A 21,386-nucleotide genomic window follows, 5' to 3' on the forward strand; every position below is an offset into this window, starting at 1 on the left:
CAAAAAGGGACCCCCCTCGCCCTTACATTTCCAATGTTGCGAATCACGAGGAGCCGTCGCCTAACTTCCCCGAAAGCGTCCTCGAGGGTGCAAGCCGCGAGAAAGGGCGTTGGGACGTAATTGAAATTTCTTTCGGGGAAACCCCATCTCTCTCTCTCTCTCTCTCTCTCTCTCGCTCTTTACCCCTCCCTTCCGTACACGGCGGCAGCCCAACTTCAACCCTCGTTCGTCCAGGCCCGCTTTCCGCGGCCGTTGCACTGCCGCCCACACACCCACGTGGCTTGTACACCACCCGCCGTCACGTCGCGGGGAAAATACGGGGGTACTCCGGTATAATTGGATACACCATGTTACACGGGGTTGAATAGACGCCGAGCTCTCGTCGGTACGAAGGGTCGCTTATTTAACGGGAACATCGTTTAACTCTTTCGAACGCGATCAATTTCAGGACACGCGTATCCTGTGCCGCGTGCAAAAGTGAATTATGCAATTTTGTAACAAGGAGTTGACGAGTATTATATTTTTACGCCATATTTTATCCACACTATAATTTAAATGAAGCGAGCATTAAGCCGTGTCGAAAATATTGCGAAATGGACAACTTTCCGAAATTCGAGAAAACATTCGATACTCACTGTAGGGGAATACCCTCTCGTCTGTGAGCAAAGACACGTAGGCGATGCTATCAAACTGACCTTTCGTAATATCGATTAATCGCACGTTGCATAACCGGTATATCGTATAATGAGAGACACACATGCATTCAATGAAAGTTATCGCAATGTATTTTAATATATATATTTTTTTTTTCTCAAGGAAAAGTAATTTCGAAGCTAGATTATATATACATCGAGTTATAAATTAATCGTAAAATATATATCATCTGCTATAATAGAAATAAATTAAGAATATATAAAATATATATTTAGAAATTATAAATATACATTAATACAGGTTTAATATTTTCTTTGCAGACTGTTGCAAGATATATACATTTTTTTCCAAATATTTCTTTCATAATACAAAAGAAATTCATTCAAGAAGATACCTTTCATAACATAACATACGCAATACACATTAAACATGTATTATATTATAATATTAAATTATGGGATTTCTTTGATAAGAGAATTTTTATTTTCAGATATTTAATTTGTATTTTATTATCATGTATGTCATTCTCGATTTAATTTTTCCGTGATTCGGAGATAAATTTCATGGGTTATACTGTTATCATGATCTTTACAAGACGTAATAATTGTAGCGTGCATTATACGAGGAGCGAAAGGAGGATTCGTATAAAGAACGACCTGGCGGTATGCAAATTAAGGGAGTATTTGGGTTAAGAGAGTATTACCGAAGTGGCAGTTTCGTGTGCGAGCCCATTTATCGCAGCTCAGAAGGGATGTGAATCATGAAAAAGGCTTTATTTCCTGTTACGTCTGTACGATAAATATAATTGCAAACGCGCTTTAATCAATTTTCTATCGTCACGATATGTTGTTTAAATATTAAAATGTTAAGATTATAATCGTAGAATTGTGTGCAAAAAAAAAATACATTTTTTTATAAAAATTTGTTGTTAAGGTACTAAATAATTTCTATAGAGACTTGGATAAGGGTTTGTAAGAGAAGAAATAAAAAATGATACTATTTGATTATTGATTGATTTTCTTTTTGTGCTAAAATTTTTTATTTTTTTTTTTTTTATTTTTATCTGAGTGACAATTAAAGGTCGCGAAAGTATCTCGGATAAAAGATGAAAGACCGAAAATGCCGGACAAAGTCGACTCACCCTGAAGATTATAAGCTGGTTTCAGCCTATTCAGACCCGGTTCCTGTGTAACACCCTGCCGAGTGGTATTATGCAGCTGCAGCGCTGCCAATAGGTCTATACTTCCTCCAGGATCACTTCCCGTTCTGGTTCTCGTGCCCAGGATCACGGTATTCTTTTCCGTGACCGAAGGTGCTGCCGTCTCCTCCTCTTTCTTATTCGTCGTTCCAGACACTGAAACAATTACGATGTTAATACAAGAGGCAATGTGTTTGATTTACACATTATGAGTAATAAAAACAGTGAGTCAGTTTTCAACTTTAATGATAAGAATAATATTATAATCGAAGAATGAAGATATTAGAAAACTTAAAAAGATAGAAAAAAATTGATGAAAAGTTAGAATTCTATTTGATCTCTTATAAAATATTTTCTCGCTTGTACGTATCATATGCTGAAAAGAAATTTCAATAATGCAATTATATCGAAAATGACAACCTCATCTCATTTCGAAACTTTACTAAGTCGATTAAACACGATGCCACGATCTATTAAGGACCAAAACTTCTTTATAAGCGAAAAGGATTTTGAATTTGTTTTGTTGAAGCATAATAATCACATAAATGGCCCTAAAAGAGACTAAAATCTTTCATTGTATCGAATCAGGAGGAAAAAGGACCGAAAAAGGGAAAGGAAGAGGAAAAAAAAGAAAAAACGATCATAGACGGCGTAGACTTCCCGAAACAGTGGTATTGATCGCTTCTATGAAACCTTCAACTCTTTCCGCGAAATCGTTTGTCTCGTAAACAGTTTGCTTTATCTATCGCTCTATGTGTATACATGAAATCCATTCCGCCTCTGTCGCGCCGGCTTCACGTTGATAATGATTGAAGTCCCGCGAAAAAAAAAACTCGCCCGTCTGTCCGCTCTCGACGGACTCTCTGCTCGACTGGGAGCTACTTTCGTGATGAGCGACAACTCTTGACCTTTCGTTACGTGAGATATATGCTTGCCACGAAAATTCTGATCTTTTCTTCTGACAGCACTGATTGGTAGACTGTCAAAGAAGGATAATGGAAATATTTAAAACTGTTATATTTATATCTCGATGAAAGCGAATCTTGGAATTATCAAAATTTCTCTTTTAAATTTAATATTTAAAAAAATTATTAGAAATTTAAAAAAATTATTATAAATTAAAAAATCTTCCATTACTACTCGTGGTTTCCTAAAAAATTGATACTTTTTGAAAAATATTCGTAAATGAAATTTTAATGTTGCCAATTATCTTTTTTCTATAATTCAGAAGAATTATAATTTATATAATTCAGTTTTTTAAATTTATTTACATGGACTTAACCAAAATAATGATGTATAAATTATAGACAGATAAATTCTGAGTCTTGTTAGTACAAAATTGATTAAACGTTAATGATTATGAAGCTGTGAATATTCTGGTCTCTTCAATATTGAATGCAATCCGATTATAAATCCTTCTAATGATTTAAAGATTAAGAACTCCTATCTCTCTTTTGAATAATAGAATTGGATTAATAAACGATGTTACAAATCGGCAAACGAGGACTTTCAATCGATTGAATTCGTTGCGACAATATTGGAAAATGAGAGAGTGGAAACGTGGAGTTAATGAATAAATCAAAATGTAAACAGCGTGCTAGCAGCAAATCGCTCACCAAGGCGTGCGTTCAAAAATGATGTGATTTGTTTAGACAGCCACTGAAATCTGGAATGATATTTTTATCTTGCGTTTAAAAAAACACCAAGCAGGTTTACGAGTATTTCACGTCTTCAAAAATTTATTTATGCATATATGTACCTCTTTTAGTATTATAAAAAATATATTGCCAGGTATGAACACATTATACATCAAGTTAATGTTTTTAGTATCACAGGAACAAGAAAGATACAATTTTTTTTTTTTTTTTAAATAATCTACCACATGAACCCTCATATAAACGTGTTCTTTTTTTCTAATCAAACACTAAACACAGAAAGTAAATCTTTTTAGAAGAAAAAAAATTAAGCTAAAAAAATATGACGATCAGTATTAATTAAAAAATATTTTTTTATTATGAAAAATTATAATTTAATTAATTTGTTTGTTGTATTTTATGAATCTTTCGATAACGAGATAGAAATATAAGAATATATTATATAATTATATTTTTTATCGTGTATGAGTATTTAATTATCGCAAAAGCAGATTGTATTGTACATTACATGCCTGATGGGTTTTGCCTCAACACGCAATCGATTATTGCAATTATTAGCGATTACATGAAATTTCAACGCTAATTAGTTTGAGTGAGTTTACGTATGAATGCTTCAATGGTGCTTGCTGTTTCCTCTAATTACGCAATGTACGCGTAAAAAGAAACCATAGGAACTTCCTTCTTCCTTTCATCCACCTGTTTTTGCAACACGAGAAAGATATCCGTTACCTCAAGACTTTGGCGACCATTATCGGGCCAAATCACCTGGCAAATTAATGTCATTACCGATCCGATCTTGTCTAAACTCCGTCTGCCAATGCATCTCGGACTTTTATTCATAGGCGTCATCTTCATTGCATTTCGAATCTATGACTAGTTTTGCTATTGCAATTTAATACAATAATAGCGATTGAATAGAATTAAAAGTAATTATATCATAAATTTTTGCTCTTCAATTTTGAAAAATTTTTATGCATTCGCGCGTACATCTATATTTGTGTAACTATATATATAATTAATAATATATAATTTTCAGTTGTATAAAAAATAAATTTTTTTTTATATTTTAATGATATTTTAATACAATTAATATTTATATTATATTTTAATTATCTAGTATTTATCTAATCATATATTATATTCTAATTATATTTATCTAATCTAAAGTGTTGATGTTTACAAAATATTATCCCACACTTTTTTTGTATTATATTATATTAACAATTACGTAAATAATAAAAAATATTATCTATCCGGTTAACGAACCGGAATTAGTTTTCGAAGAATAGCGCCTATGTGACTACTGCTGCACGTAGTTACGCAAGAGAGTTTGTATTGTCGGCGACAAGGAAACGCGTGTAAGTGCTCTAAGACGAGATGACGGATGAAATGGGATAGAACGGAATAGTGGCAGACTGCCGGGCGTCGCGACGCCCGGTATCGAACCGTACGCGGCATTATATCGTCAAATACTTGGGCGAGAGAGAAAGAGATAGAGAACACACTCGTGACACGTGGTGACTGTCCTGGCACGATCGTTACCATCACGATTTCTAGCATTCATTATCATTGGCTATAGTTATATCGATAAATCGAACGGCATAATAACTTCCGACTCTCTGATACACTTTAACTGTCACAACGACTCTGGACATCAAGCGTTCTTATCATATGTGTCGATATTTAAAAATCTATCAATCGCAAACGTATCTTAAATCTTTATTTTATCCAAATGAAATTATGTTACACGATTAATATAAAAATTAAATTATATATATATATATATATATATATATATATATATATATATATATATAATTATATATATAATTTTCAGATATATATTTAATTTCCAGGTATATATTATAAGACGCATGAATATATATTATATATATATTATATTAAATTCATGTTAATATAATGTAATATCTATTAATTATATATTATATATTTTAATTATATATTAATATAATATCTAATATTAATATAATATTTATTAGATATTAATTAATATCTATTAGATATTATAATTCGAAACATATATTGTTGATTAATTTGGATTACTGAAATGACCTGACGCTACTAAAAAAAAATCTTAATCCCTTACTTTTTACATTCGTGTCTCTCGCTCGATAATTCGTGTCGTGCACGAATGTCCCTATCGTTCGTCATGCCGTTCGACATCGAGTTGTTAAATCGCACCGGTTGATTGCCGCATGCCGTGTCTTTCATTCACGTCGACGATGAAGCGAGTACCGAATACCAGAGACTGTGTGCTCGCTAGAATCGATAACACGCGACGGTCAAGCCTTGCGGAAACCAACCCGTCCTCGTACCACTCATCGATCGACACCTTCCGTTCTCCGCCACCAATCCTCGGTTCCCCTCGGCATCGGGTCTTACGGGGCAGCCCTCCTCGAGGGGGATCGGAAGCCCCCGGAAGCCCGAAACCGGCAAGACGGACCAGGGACAACCGCGTCGTTGAATTTCGTTAGATACGCACGAACGCTCATTATTATCGAGACATTCGTTATTCCGTGCTTGATGTATGTGTTGCTAGCCTCGATGGACTTTTTTTACACTGCAAATATTGCCACGAAGTATCGTGGCGACAGACGATATCTTGGGTCTCTTTAATTGTCGACGAAATGTTGATAATAAGCGACAAAAATAGACTAACGATGCGGAATTCGTGCTTGCGTTTGCGAAATTGTTATGTGAAGATCAACATTGTAGTAACATTAAATTCTGCCTCATTTAAATCGATTAATCGATTAATTTGTATAAAAAAGATGATGGATAAAAATTTGTGTAAATAATGATAGATAAAATATAAGCGTCGTAGTCGTAATATTTTTTGTATATACAACATCAGAAGATTTGTATTTTTTATTATTATTTTAATAAGAAAATAAGGGGAGTTTAATTCACAAATATATTTATTAGAAATTTTATCACAATTTTGACTAAAATTTCGAGATTTCTTCCTTTTTTACGTTGACATTTCCAATCTTTAACTGTCCTGTCACTGTCATTATAAAAATGAAAAGACACTAAAATGACACGGTTTCTCTCATAACGAGAGATGACATATTTATTTTATAATAGCATTCCGTTCATTCTTCTTATATCATATACTTATATACTTATAATCCAGAAATAAGCGTTCAATATTTCTCCTGTTTGCGTTTACGTAAGTAATGACTGGGAAAAATAAATTCTGTTGATCTATTTTCGCGACCCCATTATGTTCGTCGGTCACTCCACAACATCGATGATATATGTCTCGCTTATCGTGGATGAATTGTGATCGATCGACGGCAAAATCTGGCCTTTTCTATCCATCGAGATAATTCACGATCGATTATTCCGGGCATCGGGAATCACACGCCAGAAATCTTCGCCCGGACGACGGCGTTTTGCGTGAAAAAGCGATGTCTGGTCTCAAATATAAACTCCCTGTGTTCGGCCATGCGACGTTTGGCCGAACTCGATTTTTCTGGCAGTGGATCGTGAAATTTTGCCGATGCGACATAAGCGACCATCACCTCACACGTGCTCGTTCGGTCAAGGTCGCGGCTCTAGTTGGTCGACGACTCGCGCCTCACGCTAGAGTAACCTCCTTTTTCATCGATATTTTCCTTTTTTTTTTTTTTTTTCACGTTGACAGAGTGAAAAAGTGAAAGTAAAAAAAAAAAAACGAATGCCATTAAATCTCATTATAGATACAGAAAAGTTCTTGCTCTCCCCCAATGTACACTTTTTCTAAAACTTTTAAAATTTATTTACTTCTTTTTTAAAACAATAAGTCGCGAAAGTTAAGCCTCCTGATCTTTTTTTCTGTATATCTTTACGTGGCGTGAATATTATATTTTATATGCAATTATTAATTAAACATGAAACAATGCACTCGATATACGATCAGTTTCCGTAATAAAATTCAATTTTGTATTAGAGCTAATTGCATTCGCGGCATCGATTTAATGCGAAATGCTCGTTACGGTTGCGGCTGCTCCATCAACAAGGTTACCTCTAACGAGAGCAAACCACATAATCGCCCTCCATAAATGCCACACCGAATTACCCGAAAGGCTAATTTCTTCTTCAATCGCGGTGCTCTTGTACCGCAATGTTTATATTATTGATTTATTTACTCCGAATAAAAACAAACTGTCTTTCGATTTATTATACGATTGTTTTTCATGCATTATGAAAATAAAGAATAATTTTCTACGATATATATAAAGAATAATTTTATATATGTGTGTGTGTGTGTGTGTGTGTGTGTGTGTGTGTGTGTGTGTGTGTGTGTGTGTGTAGAAAAAGAGAGGGGGGAAATTTTTTGAATTATAAATTAAATGGAAACGCATACGGAATTCTCAGGACATATTATAATGCATTCTCAGAAGGAAGCAATAGTATTATGCATGCAGGTATAACTTGGCATAGCTCATCTATGCTTGTCTGATGCTCAATATTTCAACGGCTGAAGAATCTGTCACGTCTATCCAATACAGTACGTATATCGAGCAATATCAAGTAGATACATAGATACATAAACATGACATATGTCATCTTTCATGCTCCATGGCCATAAGAATATAATTTTATAGATTTTGCAATATTTATATATCGTCCACGTATATTTTCAATTAACTAATTAATTATTATAATTTATAGCTAATATTAATTAATTTGTAGCTAACATTAAAAAAAATATATAAAAATATTCTTTGCATTTTCTTATTAAGATCACATACATTCGATAGAAAAGAAAATATCTAATGCAATGCGGATGCTGGATATACACAGTCGAAATCAGTTTGTATTATATGCAAATTTACATAGAGGATAGGATAAACGTAAAAAGCACTTAGCGTAACATAGTGTTCATCGCAACCTCACAAAAAACATTTAATTCTCAATTAAGACACGCGGCCTCTTTATTAATAGCTGTTATAAAGTCGACCGTAATGATTGAATAATAGAATACTATGAATAAGTCAATACACACATATATAGCGCGTGAATTTTTTATTACCTTCCGCATGAATTACCTTCCGACACGCGTTGCACATGCAACGAACATTTCACATTGCAACGTTTCACATTGTTGACCTAATAGAATAACGCAATCGCTATGTACGTCATGTACACACGTTGAAAGAAGATTCATATTGGTATTGAATACAAAATTTATATTCGATGTGTCGATGAAAGAAAATATTTTTCATAATAGTTTAATTAATAAAATAGTGCCTTTAATAACTGCTTTTATTTTCTTCATTGTAGAGACTTGAAAGGGTTTAGGCATTTTCCTTAAATATTCTTTTCGCCTAAAGAAAATTTCTAAGCGTAAACAGGACCAAGAGGACTGAGGTTCCTGTTATGCACACTCGTTAATGAAAAACAGTGCAAGCTACTCTAGTGTGATACTCATGCTTCGAAATCCCGGAGATAAGCGCACGTGGTCGGATAAGGGCAAGGTAACAAGGCAACTATGCATGGAATCCGTCAGTGTTACGTTTGCGTTGCGAACAATGACGTTAACGCGATGCATCAATATTTGGCGGTACTACGGATTGAGTATTCTATTCGTATACCTAAATGAGATTAGGCTACTTTTCACACTCGCGTGCGAATCTCTTATGCCAGTTACTCAAGTGTCGCGACTGCGATGCTAGGATATCTAAATCCGCCGCGTTCTATTTTTAATGAAGATGCCAGCGTGATCCTCTCTGTCTCTCTCTCTCTCGTTGCTCTATGACGGGGAATTTTTATGGCATATCAAAGACTTGCCGTCTATATGAGATTATTATATAATATTATATATATATGTAAACATTATTTAACTTGAAACAGCATACCAATAATTTTAAAGTAACTCTTTTTCTCGATAAAGAAAACAAATTTATTCTATATTTTTGGATGATTTTTGCATGTTTTTCGATTTAATTCGTACAAGAATACTACTAGAACTTTATGTATGTGTGTACGTGTCACAAACGTTCAAAATTGAAAGATAAATATTAATATTTCAATACGTGACGAAAATATTATACATGCATATCTATCAGATTGCTCGATCGAGTAATTGAATACGCAATGATTCATTGATGCGAACAGGTGAAATGTAAAATCACAATTGCGAGTCTCGCGTTATTTTTGTACTCGCATCGATTCTTCGCGTGTAAAATATTTAAGTGCCAATCGCGAAACGCAGTGCTATCGATCAATTTACATTCCATCGTAAAACCATCCCGACTATGTCGGCTATTTGTCTCATGCTCATCGAGTCAGAGATATTTATTGGTGCATTCGCAAATATTTCCCATTGTTGACAAACGCACATTAGCAAATAATTTTGCACGCTCAAAAGTCATTACGGCAGCACAACACGTTATTACAAGCATTTTTTTTTCATTTTCTAAAATATACTGAATTTTGCTAATTAATCAAAAAAGATTTATCAAAGTATCAATAATAAGGAAATTTTAGAATAGACACTCCGTTATATTTCATTTAAATTTGTTATTATTTAAAATCTCATTAATATATTTAATTCGTCAATATATTCAACATGATTACGCTATCTTAATATTATTATAACATTATTAGTCATATTTCCTGAATTAGTTAGATAAGAAACTGAAGGAATTGAGACTCAATGGAGATTCTGTATCACCGAGCCAACCCCTTTAATCCTCGCTTAATTAAAGGGATGAACGAGACAGCGGCTTTATAATTCGTTTACATCGTTTCTCTATTCCGATAGAAAAGGAAAGTTAACCCGTACCATATTTTTGTTATTATTTGCTTCCGATAATCCATTTATTTTCAAATTAGTTGTCCGATCGCCTAGGGGTAGATAAAGATGAAAGCAAAAATAACCATGGAAAATTAAAATGGATTTACTTATACACATAAAGTTTATGCAAAATTTGATGGAAGCTTTCTACATATCTCACTCGATACTGAATTTAATGTTATTAATTAAAATATATGTAAAAACAATGAGAAATTACAAAAAATATTAAAAAATTTTTTTTGCATAATTAAAAATCAAACTAAATTGTTATCATATTATATTTATTAAAAAATAGACCCCCGTTTAAACGAAACAACAAAAATTGCAATAGATGCATTTTCTGCTCCATTCCCGAAATATCATTGTCACCCAGGTGTGAGTATTAAAAGCCGTGGTCCACTTCGGCAAAGCGTGGGCGTGCCGTGGAGCTAATTAAGCCGTCAGCTTTTGCGAGAGAAAGTGGCAGAGATAAAATTAAAGGGGAAGAAACAAGGATATATAGGGCCCGTTTCAGAGACAACAGAATTCGCGGAACCAACTACTATTTTTGCAACAACTCGTATAAGCCGGTCGACTTTACGAGGCGAGACACCGAGACAGATATTTTGTAGTTCCTCTCTCTCTCTCTCCCAAATGACGGTTCGCTACAAAACGCGTGAGAAACTCTCGTCTCCGTGTCTCCATGATGTAAATATATCGCAACGATGTCTTCGTGCAGCCGTATTGTCGAGTTACGGAGCACGTATCTTGGATATACCGTAGATGGACTCTTAGATTGCTATGTTAATCTATCGCATCGTGATTCGTTTCTAGAATTAATTATTTGTGACAAGAAATTATTTTGGATAAAATTTTTATCAAAAAAATTGAGCTCTTCTTTTTCCGCACTTTCTAATATTATCTGGATTTTTTTGTTTTTTTTTAATATATTTATATTTTTTTTAATACGTCTCTCATGACATTATTTTTCTCTTTAACAATAGATAGCCTCAATGAACGAAGGGGAAGATGGCATCCTAAATTTATGTCTGCCGAACTTTCGCCATCGTCTCCGGGATTAATGCTCGTTTCACCGGCGAAAGCAAGTTCATATATTGTGATCTGTCGCGATCAGACGATGGAGTTGTTGTCGGTTTGACGAATCGCAACGATTCATAATCCGGCGTGTCAGGTGCATACGACATTGCAATTGACTGTTGGACTTGTCGTTACGTCTGCGGCGGGCTTCGCTTCTGTCGCGGACGTGGTGGCGATATCGTAAATTCAAGCATGTGTCATTAGCAACGAAACTAGCGTCCTGCTTTATTTCAAGCGTATGGGAATGGGACCGAAACTATTGTCATTGCATTATCCTATATTGTTGATGGCATGCTTGACAAGTATTAGTTTACGATGGATAACATAATTGATACAAGTATAATTAATTGGCTTTTATTTATTATTTTATAATCGCATAGACTAGTTTCTCTGCAACTATTGTCAGATGAAACGTCATTAGTAGAGTCACAACTAAAGTCGTTAAAACACTTATCAATTTGTACAGGTGGAGGATAAATTAGGCAAATATTCAATATCTATCCAGAAAATAAATTTCTATTGTTGCTAGTACACATATTTATTTTGTAATTAATTATTCTGTTTTTTTTTTAAACAAGATATTTATTTGGAAAAATAATTTAGAAATGTTATTAAAAGAGAGAGAGAGAGAGAGAGAGATCCAATTATAAATAAGAATAAAACAGATGCGTTAAAAATAAAAATACCATACTTAAGTTAATAAGATCTCTACGATTTTTAAGCGTGTATAATAAAAGGTAATTTTTTTGTACGTAAAGATTAATTGTGACTTAAATAGCAAACGGAAGAAGGAAGGATTATAGCAAGCTCACGAGACACTAACCGATCGGTCTTACAGCGTCTCGACACCTTGGCGCCGTTCATATACAAACCACTACGCTCATCCAATCGTGCACTATAAACGCTTCTGCTGAGTAAACTGCATTGTAAAGTCGACTTTCCGATATTATATTGCAAACATTTTTTTTAATGTCTGTATTACTTAGCTTCAGGAAAGCTTGTCTTTTATATTATACACGTATATCTAAAATATGTATCGAGTAATCGAAAAATATTCTATCCGCTTTTATATATTTTATATATAATATTATTTTATATGTATCATTTTTTTAAATCATACAATTTTATAAATATCTTTTTTATAAATATACTTAGTCTCATTGTTATAATAAAATAATAAAGAAAGATAAATAATACAGTGTATATTTTTTATTAGAATTCTTTTCATCAGAAAATAGATCGAGAGTGGAAGAAATTTTTTAATTTATATATGTATTCAATCATGTGCACAAGCAATATGGCAATTGTTCTCGACAGGATTCCGTTATAAAGTTACTGCAGTTGTTGCATAATGTCTTACGTAAGTAACCGAAGAGAAGTGATACGGATAATTATTCATCACCAGTCTCTTGGAATTTGCATGTCTCTGCTGAGAAAATACGAGAATTGTAAAAACAGAAGTGCAATAACATTCCCATGCTAAGACGACATCAAAGTAGAACGAAATTGCCCGACTGAGACAGGCGCCAGTTGGAGAAATAACGAGAATGTAGAAGGAAGAAGGGATAAAGAATGTGAGTCGTAAGATAACTAGAAAGATCGGTGAAACGCGAAAATTATTTAACTACGAAAATTATTTTTCACGGAAATTTATGGCAATATTTTCATTAATTCGTCCGACGTTGCTTAACGTTATTTAAATCTCCGAAATATATGTGTTATATTATGCTTTGTAATTTGAAATAAATTTTTGTATTTTTATATGCAAAGCTAATTTTTTTTTTTTTTTTTGCACGAATAATATTAATTTTCTATAATTCTAAGATTTTTATTAAATTTTCTTACATTAGAAGAAAATAAGTTTGAATAAAGATAATCATTACGTTCTCAATAAATGCTTATGTTTAATTTGAAAAATATGAGATGCAGTTTAAATTATTCATCTGACAAGATGCTCCCGATTTGCTTGTGAGCGTTTATGAACAATTTAATTACATACAATACATTTCGCAATAAATCGCAGTTGGTAGACGCGAGCTGCGTAATTTTGCGAGATTTAAGACTGTTCACTTTTCGTTTGATTCGTGCGAAAAGCGCAGAAGAGCAACATTAAATGCGCTATGTTAAAAGTATATTCGCTGTTAGAGTGCCGTATAAATTTGTGCTCGTGAAGTTTCTCGCAATGTTTCCGAGCGAACAAATTTATTTACCACGTGCTAAAGATTCATTGCTCGATTTGCACGTGTCATTGAAAGATTGATTTAACAGCGATGTTAATGTCAAAATTCGCTACAATACGTGCCGAGAAATTAATAACTTCCGCGACGATGATGATTGCAGCTGTTAGATATATGCAAAATAATTATACGACAAATATATTCTGTTGTCTTTCTTATGTTAAGTTTTATAAATCATTTAATGTATATAATCATGGTTGCAAAAATTATTTTTATTATATTAAAGATAAATTTGCACGGGCAAAATTAGTATGCGTGAGATAAACAATTCTGATAAGGAAAGCGAGGATGTACGGAACTCTAAAAAGATTGGCAATTATTCATTTGAGAATTTTCCGCGAGCACATAAACGTTAGGATGCATAAGTAATATTGGCATTTTTGTAAAGTCGAATGTTTCTAGTACAAGCTGATTTTATCAACGTCCTTGCACGAAAGCGCCGAAGCACGAGCTCATAAAAATGGATATTTTTAGATAAGATTTTTGTAATGTGGTCCACGAGAGAAAAAAGGGTTTTATTAATGCATAAATCTAAAAATATACCTAAACATATATCTGTATCTGCGGTAGTTTACACGAAACCGCAAACGATTAAATATTTATTCTCACTTCTTCCCTCTTTTGTTTATAAATTATGCAACACTTTATGGAATACGAGTTTCATTAAGAATTATATAATATATTAATTTATAAATTATTAAGAACACTGTTAGTGTGTTTTATTATTCATAATTTTTATAGATAGTTGATGATATTATCAATAAATAACAATTCTTTGTAAAATTCTTCATTAAAGTTGAAAACATTATATTCATTGAATGATACGTTTAATATACTAATAATTTTGATAAAAAAAAATTATAAAAATAAAAGAAATATTGTAGAAATATAAAAATATCTTTATATCGGAAATATTAGAAGCGTAATTGTTTTGTACAATATTAAATTCTATAATTTATATAAACTATAGAGAAATCTATTATTATTAAAAACGGAAAATCCTCTGGCAATTCTAATTATTTCTTCGTGATCCTGCATGACTCAGCTTTCCATTTTGCCAGCACGCCTGCGTCTCCAGGAAGCGCAATAAGGAAATCAGAGTGCATTAAGTCGCGACCCCGTGCAACGAAGCGCAGAGCCGCGTATCGACAGTCATTCTCCTTTCGGATATACAGCTTCCGGCAAAAGGGGTGCGAAGGATCGATCGATAAAGAAAGGCCGGCGAGGAAGGGAAGGGAAGGGTTGCCGCCGAAGGGTACGCCCGGCTTAGAGGGAAGTGAAATATATGAAGAGCTGCACTTTCGTAAATTCGTACGAATCACTTCCGTTGCTTCGCTAAATTTCGCCCTCGTCATATTTACAGGCCTGAAACGAGAACTCGAGGGTGACTCTGTCAGGATTGATCGTACGCGGCAAAGTGAAGGATGAACGCAACCCTTGAACCTAACAAGCAACTACGAGGAAAAGTTGCATTAAAGGTACAGAAGTTTCATGGTTTGTAAAATTTTCTTTAACGCAAATTCTTCCAATTTATCTTTACGGTCATACATATTTACATAAAATATTTATGTATTAAATAGAACAGTATTTAGAGTAATTAATTGCTGAAAATGTTCATGATTATATAGTTTATATGTAACAAAGTATTAGATTTTTATTAATATAACTTTCTTTTTATCCTGTTGATTTAAGTCATTATTGAACATCATTATTATAAAAAATTAAGCTCAATTAAAACTTCGAATGCTATCCTCTTCTGTTCATCGATATCTGCTAATTAATTAAAATGTTCGTATATCTATTACTGCTATATATAATTGCATTTAAATTGTGAAGCACATTCATCGACCGGTATATCTGACATTCATCATTTCCACAGTCGATCGAGGACAATCGACGAGCCTAACGGCTTTTCGAGGATGTCGGAAATTGCGAAATGTCCCGTAAATAATTCACGAGTTCGAGCTAGAAATAATTGATATCTTCCTTATGATCGTTATATAGCGGCTTGAGTTTTTAGCAAAAGTAAATGACTTCGCGAACAATTCCTCTGCTCTAAAATTTGACGGGTAATACCAGGGTCCATTAGTCGATTAGAAATGCGGATAATTCGAAAGTCCAAAAGATCCCAACATTTACGGCGCGATAATATCTTGACAAGCAAATTAAATTTTTTATTTTTAATCTTGAGAAATCGGTGAAATAAAATTATTTTTTTTTTTTTATATATTTAAGTCCTTATTTTTTAAATAAAATTAATATAAAATCTTTATAAAATTTAATATAATTTTTATAAATAAATTTTATAATAAATTTTATAATATTTATAAAATTAATATAAAATTTTCCGCGAGGAAATTTGACCGAAATTGTAATATAAGTATAATGAATATAATAAATATATTTTTCAAATATTCTACGAAATTTATTCTATTGAGACTCGAGAGCTTTCAACAGATGAGGTGCTATTGTGTAGAGAATCTCAGTTTATTATTTTGTCTTTCTGATTCATATACCAGCGTCGATGACCGCCGTTAAGATTTCCCGCTAGGTTCGCGGCTAATGCGACTAAATAGAGGCCCGGTCCGAAAAACAACCTAACGAACATACGGCGTCCCGCAGGAGACCCCTCTGGCTCTCCTCTCTAGAACGCATGTGGGTCGAATCGACACGCGTCTATGTGGAGAGAAACACAATAGGCTGAGAAATGGTGAGCGAATTGCTCATTATCGAGTGGTCAGGATATGCGAGGGGCGACTAGGTCCCGTCGGGATTTCACAGGCGGCTTCAGGAAGTAAGCACGGGTGGCCCCGTTTAAGGGAGCACGGGCGGGGATGAATCCTCCCCCGCCGAAATTGCGGATTCGCCGAGGGCGAGAATGAATCGCGCGAAAATTGTCTCCACCCTCGTCACTCTATCTCCATCCGCGCTTTCCCTCGGGGTCCTATCGGCTTTTCAAACCTTGCTCGTTCATATCTTTTGTGAACCTTAAGGGCTGTCTAAGCTCTCCGCGATTCTGGAAAGCGTAATCGCCGCTGATTGCAATGTCGGGGAATGGTGACAATTTCAGAGGGTCCTATTAGAGAGTGTTAACCATGAGGGAATAAAATATTGCGACATTATTTTTAGCGTTGTTACGATTTTTCGATAAGCATCATTAACGATTAATTAACATTGCAAATTTTAGCATAACACATTATTACAGATCACACATATTTCGCTTAATAAATTTATTTTTTAAATTCATTATTATATTTAAAAAATTATGGAGTAAATTATAAATAAAATTTATATATGACAGAAATGGAAAGCGGTATAAGCTAACAAATATTTTCAACTTAATTCTCGTAACATTTCCCACTGTCTCGAAAGCGAATCCCTAATTACAGTTAGGGGATGCTCCCTGCAAGGCACTTTGCACCTGTCCCTGAAGGGTGACCATGACAGGAGCGTGCTGCACGCCGGAAAAAAAACTATACAAGACACGCGCGCGATACAAGACTTAAGAAGAAAGAGCAAAAAAGCAACCGGGAGGCATCGGTATCGATGTATCATTAATATCTATATGTGGCCCCCGATAAGCTATATTATTTGGTGTGCGCGCGTGCGTGCGAACATGCGTGTATGTGCGTGTGCATTGCGTGGAAGAAGGGCGCGCCATGTTGTCTGACCCCGCATTGCGGTGCCTATATATATATATATATATATAAACTCGATGAAATCCCAGACGTCCCTATCTACAGTATCAGAACGTCTCCAATTCTTTATCTTCCCGTTTCTCCTGCTCCGGTTTTCTTCCGGAATTATCGCCTCGATTCTTCCTAATCTTATGGAGTTCTCTTTTCGGTTAATACCGAATTTCGATTTTCGAAGTTTTGACAAGACCAAAGGATTGGAAGAGAAATTGGACAAAGTTTCGTATATCAGCTCGATAATTTTGTGCAGTAAGTTCCATTATTTGTTTTTGCTGTGCGTACTTCTCGACGAAACCAAAGGACCATAGAGAATTAATTGTATCAAACTAATGGCCCTTTCGTTATTCTAAGCCATACACATTTTCAGAATAATAAATTACGAATCGCGCGCGTATCAACATCTCTATCTTGTTCCTAAATGTCAACAAACTAAAAGAAGATTCTTATATAAGTCCAATTATGCATATGTATATTAGATCGCAATTATCGTTATTCCTTTCATTAAGAGTTCAGTTTAGTTCGAGTTCGATTATCAAGATATATAAAAAAGTCTGTTATATTTTAAAAAGTTATGACAGATGACACTTAATAAAATTTAAACAAAATTATGATTTTATGTTATTCAAAAAAATTGTAGATAATGATTATTAAAAAACAATTTGTCATATAAAGATTATATATATATATATATATATATATATTTTTTTTATTTATATTTTATATACATAAGCAAAATATATTATATAAATGAAGAAGTTTTTGTAATATAGATTTTTGTAAAGCAGGATGCTATATTAGGATATATATATATATAATATAAAAATTAATTTTGTATCATATATATTTTGGAGATTGATTAAAAAAAACAAAGCTAAAAATTCGGGACGATAAGCCAACAGATGCAATTAAATTTGTTCTATTTTTTTGAAAACTATACAATCCTTTTGGATTCACAATTCTTTTTTATTCCTCCACTGCGTTATTTCAAGCACGAAAATCGTAAAACAAAGAAAGAATGATACCGTCTGTAATATATCTTACTTTGCACCCACAATGCACTACTTATTATTATAAATGACCTCCCTTTTCAGCGATTTTATAAGATTTTAGCAACTTTCAAGAAATCTAACATTGGCGAATATTTTTCTTTGATAATCTTGATACTTATCGCAAATATTACAGCAATCATGTCATTATCTACATAGTGCATCGTTTATTCATAATATCATTTTTCTAATATTATTGAAATTATGGATCTTGTAGAAAGCATTCAGAAGATTTGTTCTTTTTGTTGTAATTATAAATTCTTCGAGTTTTTCTTAAATTTTGCAAAAAGAAAAATGCATATTAAATGATTGATTTAAGTATTAAATGTTGATTACTTTGGAAAAAGAATTATATTTTAAATTACATTAATACATATATATATATATATATATATATATATATTTGTACTTATAAAAAATATTTTCTTTTATTTATAAATTTAATAAGCTTTTATACCTGGAGACGCAAAATATTTACGAAATTAAATGATTTCTAGATTGCTTCGTTACTTTTTTTTTCAATGTTCATAAAATGCCATATGTATAGGCTTTAACTGACTACCCTTAATGTGATGAGCAAGAGTCGTAATAAATATGAAGTGCCACTTGATAGCGATCGTTGGATTCGTTATGCTCTTATTATTTCCGTGATACATAAAACGTAGCGTTCCACTTAGGATAATGGAGATAGCCTTGACATCCTCGAGAAAAAAAGCTCTTCTCATCAGTATCTTCTATCAGTTAGTCTTTTCACAATCCAATTTGAAGAAAGGAACATGAAGGAATAACAAGATGCTCGAGTACTCGAAAGACTAAATAACTCGATGTTCTATTCGACATTATTTCGAAGTCTTTATGGCGTCAAACGAGAGATTAATTTAAATTTGCATTTTTAAGATAGGCATCGTCGCTTGCTTCATAAAACTCAATATATTAAATGACAATCGATTGGATGTTCTTAGAGTCAACAATATTCTTTTATTCAAATAAGTCACGTTCTCCATTTGTCAATGTTTTTCTCTTACGAGTGTGCTAATTGATGGAAGCACGTCAGCAACCGACTGAAATTATTAATTCGCTTATACGACCTCTCATAATTATGTTTCGAAGCTTCTCGAATTAAATAGTCTTATATAGTACACCATATAGAACGTCATATGGGGGCAAGCCAGGTGTCGGCGTATCCGTGCGATCTACCTGCCCAGCACCTGCTGCCTTCGCAGGAGGTAACACTCGTGGAATCCATTTGAATTTAACAGTATATTGAAGCGTATATATACACACGTTCTAAAAAAAGAACAAATTTGATTAATTTTTGTATCAGAAAATTACTGTCAATAATATTACATTTAATTGATTTTCAATTTCTACCTCTAATGTCCTTTATTTATTTTTTTCTATTTGTCCTCTATTTTATTTTCCTTGATTATCGTATAAATTTTTGTAGTAATAAAATCTCTGTTTAATACTCTTCGAATTTTTGTTATTTTTTTTTCCTAATATCAAGTAATTTATTGAATTCTTTTTGTAATATTTTGGCAAAGTTAAATTTATTTACATATTTATCTTTAGCTTAAACATTTCACAAAAGATAAATAACGAGCTTTCTAAGTCGCTTGAGTCGCTATTACGTCAATTATCAAACTTAATTTAATTTTGATGGAGACGTAGGTATAAGTTTCTTTTTTAATACTGAGTCAAGGAATTTAAGTAGGTCGCAGAGAGAAGTTGCAGAGTTATCTTACGGCGCGGAATCATCCCGGTCTCTCCTCTTTCGTTCTCCTTCTCCCGTGATCCTCCGGCGGCCTCCGGAGTTTCTCGGAGCCAGGAAGAACGGGAGGGAAACGGGGCTTGAATTCATTATTTCCCATTTCCTCGTTCCCGAATAATTGCATTCGGCTCCACCGGACCATAATTTCGTGCAGCCGACTCTTCCCGTACGTTTTCAGGGCGCGTCACTCGGTATATTCGGACGTGTGTCTCTTTGCTGATAAAATTTCGGCCACCATCAATCAAGAGAGCGAGTCGGTCAATGACAATTAGTACAGCACGAACTATCTTCGCACTTGATGTCACATCAGTTTCTATCTCTAATGTCCTTTATTTATTTTCTTCTATTTGTCTTCTATTTATTTTCTTTGATTATCATAAATTTGTATAGTAATAAAATCTCTGTTTAATACTCTTTGAATTTTTGTTATTTTTTTTCCTAATGTATGATAAATATCTTTATAACTTATTTAAGGTGCTTTCAAAATTTACTTGTCCCCCATCGAGAGTGTCTCAAAGGCAATAACATCATCACGCCGTATTCAATGTTGTCATGGCATCATTCACAGAATAACACACTGATCTTCGGGGAAAGTCACCTGTTTCACGATTGCGTAATTGCGTATAGTTAATTAGTGCAGGATGATTCAGATAAGAGAAGAAAAACAGCGATCTTGAAAGAAAACGAGGCTCGAGTCGCGACAAATTACATTTGATGAGCGGTAAAGAGGCCACGTGACTTATTTACTTGGTCGCGAACGAGAGATCCGGCCATACATCTCGTCGCATTATCCGGAATTGTCTTCGGAAAGATGAGCGTCCGTGAAAATTTCGCTTGACAATCACGGAGACGACGGAGATCGTCTCTAATGAGAGCAGACAAGGCCGTTCGAGGCCGCTGGCTCCCGCTGTCGAAGCAAAATCATCAATTCCCCAGAGTGTTGCCACCGGCTGTTGCCACCAATTACCATCTACGTTCATAAGGGAGGACGAAATGGTTCTTGACGAATCTCCTTTTGCCGGATACAAAAGATCACTGACGAGAATTATCGCGCAGTGCAGCTGCTTCCCCCAGCAAATAATTACGCTACGCGTCTTTTGCAGGACTTTTGCGTCTTACAAATTTTTACCAGAGAAATATATGACATGTCTTGTTATTTCCAAGAGAATTCACATAAGCTGATTTTATTTCTACGTTGATTTTCCAATTTTTACGTTTATTAAATATTCATAAAATTTAGCTTTA

The 21,386-nt window shown here is 33.8% G+C and overlaps 1 protein-coding gene and 1 long non-coding RNA gene across 4 annotated transcripts in view; one reads left to right on the top strand and one right to left on the bottom strand.

Annotated features, from left to right (window-relative positions):
* The window catches only part of LOC126856416 (uncharacterized), a 158,581-nt gene that overhangs the window by 117,031 nt on the left and 20,164 nt on the right, over window positions 1-21,386 (top strand). Inside the window, exon 2 of the long non-coding RNA XR_007688358.1 lies at window positions 14,993-15,107. This is a non-coding gene — a long non-coding RNA (uncharacterized LOC126856416). The remainder of the gene's footprint in view (window positions 1-14,992; window positions 15,108-21,386) is intronic.
* Window positions 1-21,386, bottom strand: part of LOC126856362 (protein kinase C-binding protein NELL1-like) — a 64,866-nt gene that overhangs the window by 19,878 nt on the left and 23,602 nt on the right. For all 3 annotated transcript variants that reach the window (XM_050604802.1, XM_050604801.1, XM_050604803.1), the window contains exon 2: window positions 1,796-2,008. In XM_050604802.1, coding sequence (XP_050460759.1) covers window positions 1,796-2,008 — 213 coding nt within the window. The remainder of the gene's footprint in view (window positions 1-1,795; window positions 2,009-21,386) is intronic.

The sequence above is a fragment of the Cataglyphis hispanica genome, chromosome 18 (genome assembly GCF_021464435.1).
Source record: "Cataglyphis hispanica isolate Lineage 1 chromosome 18, ULB_Chis1_1.0, whole genome shotgun sequence".
Classification (NCBI taxonomy): Eukaryota; Metazoa; Arthropoda; class Insecta; order Hymenoptera; family Formicidae; genus Cataglyphis; species Cataglyphis hispanica.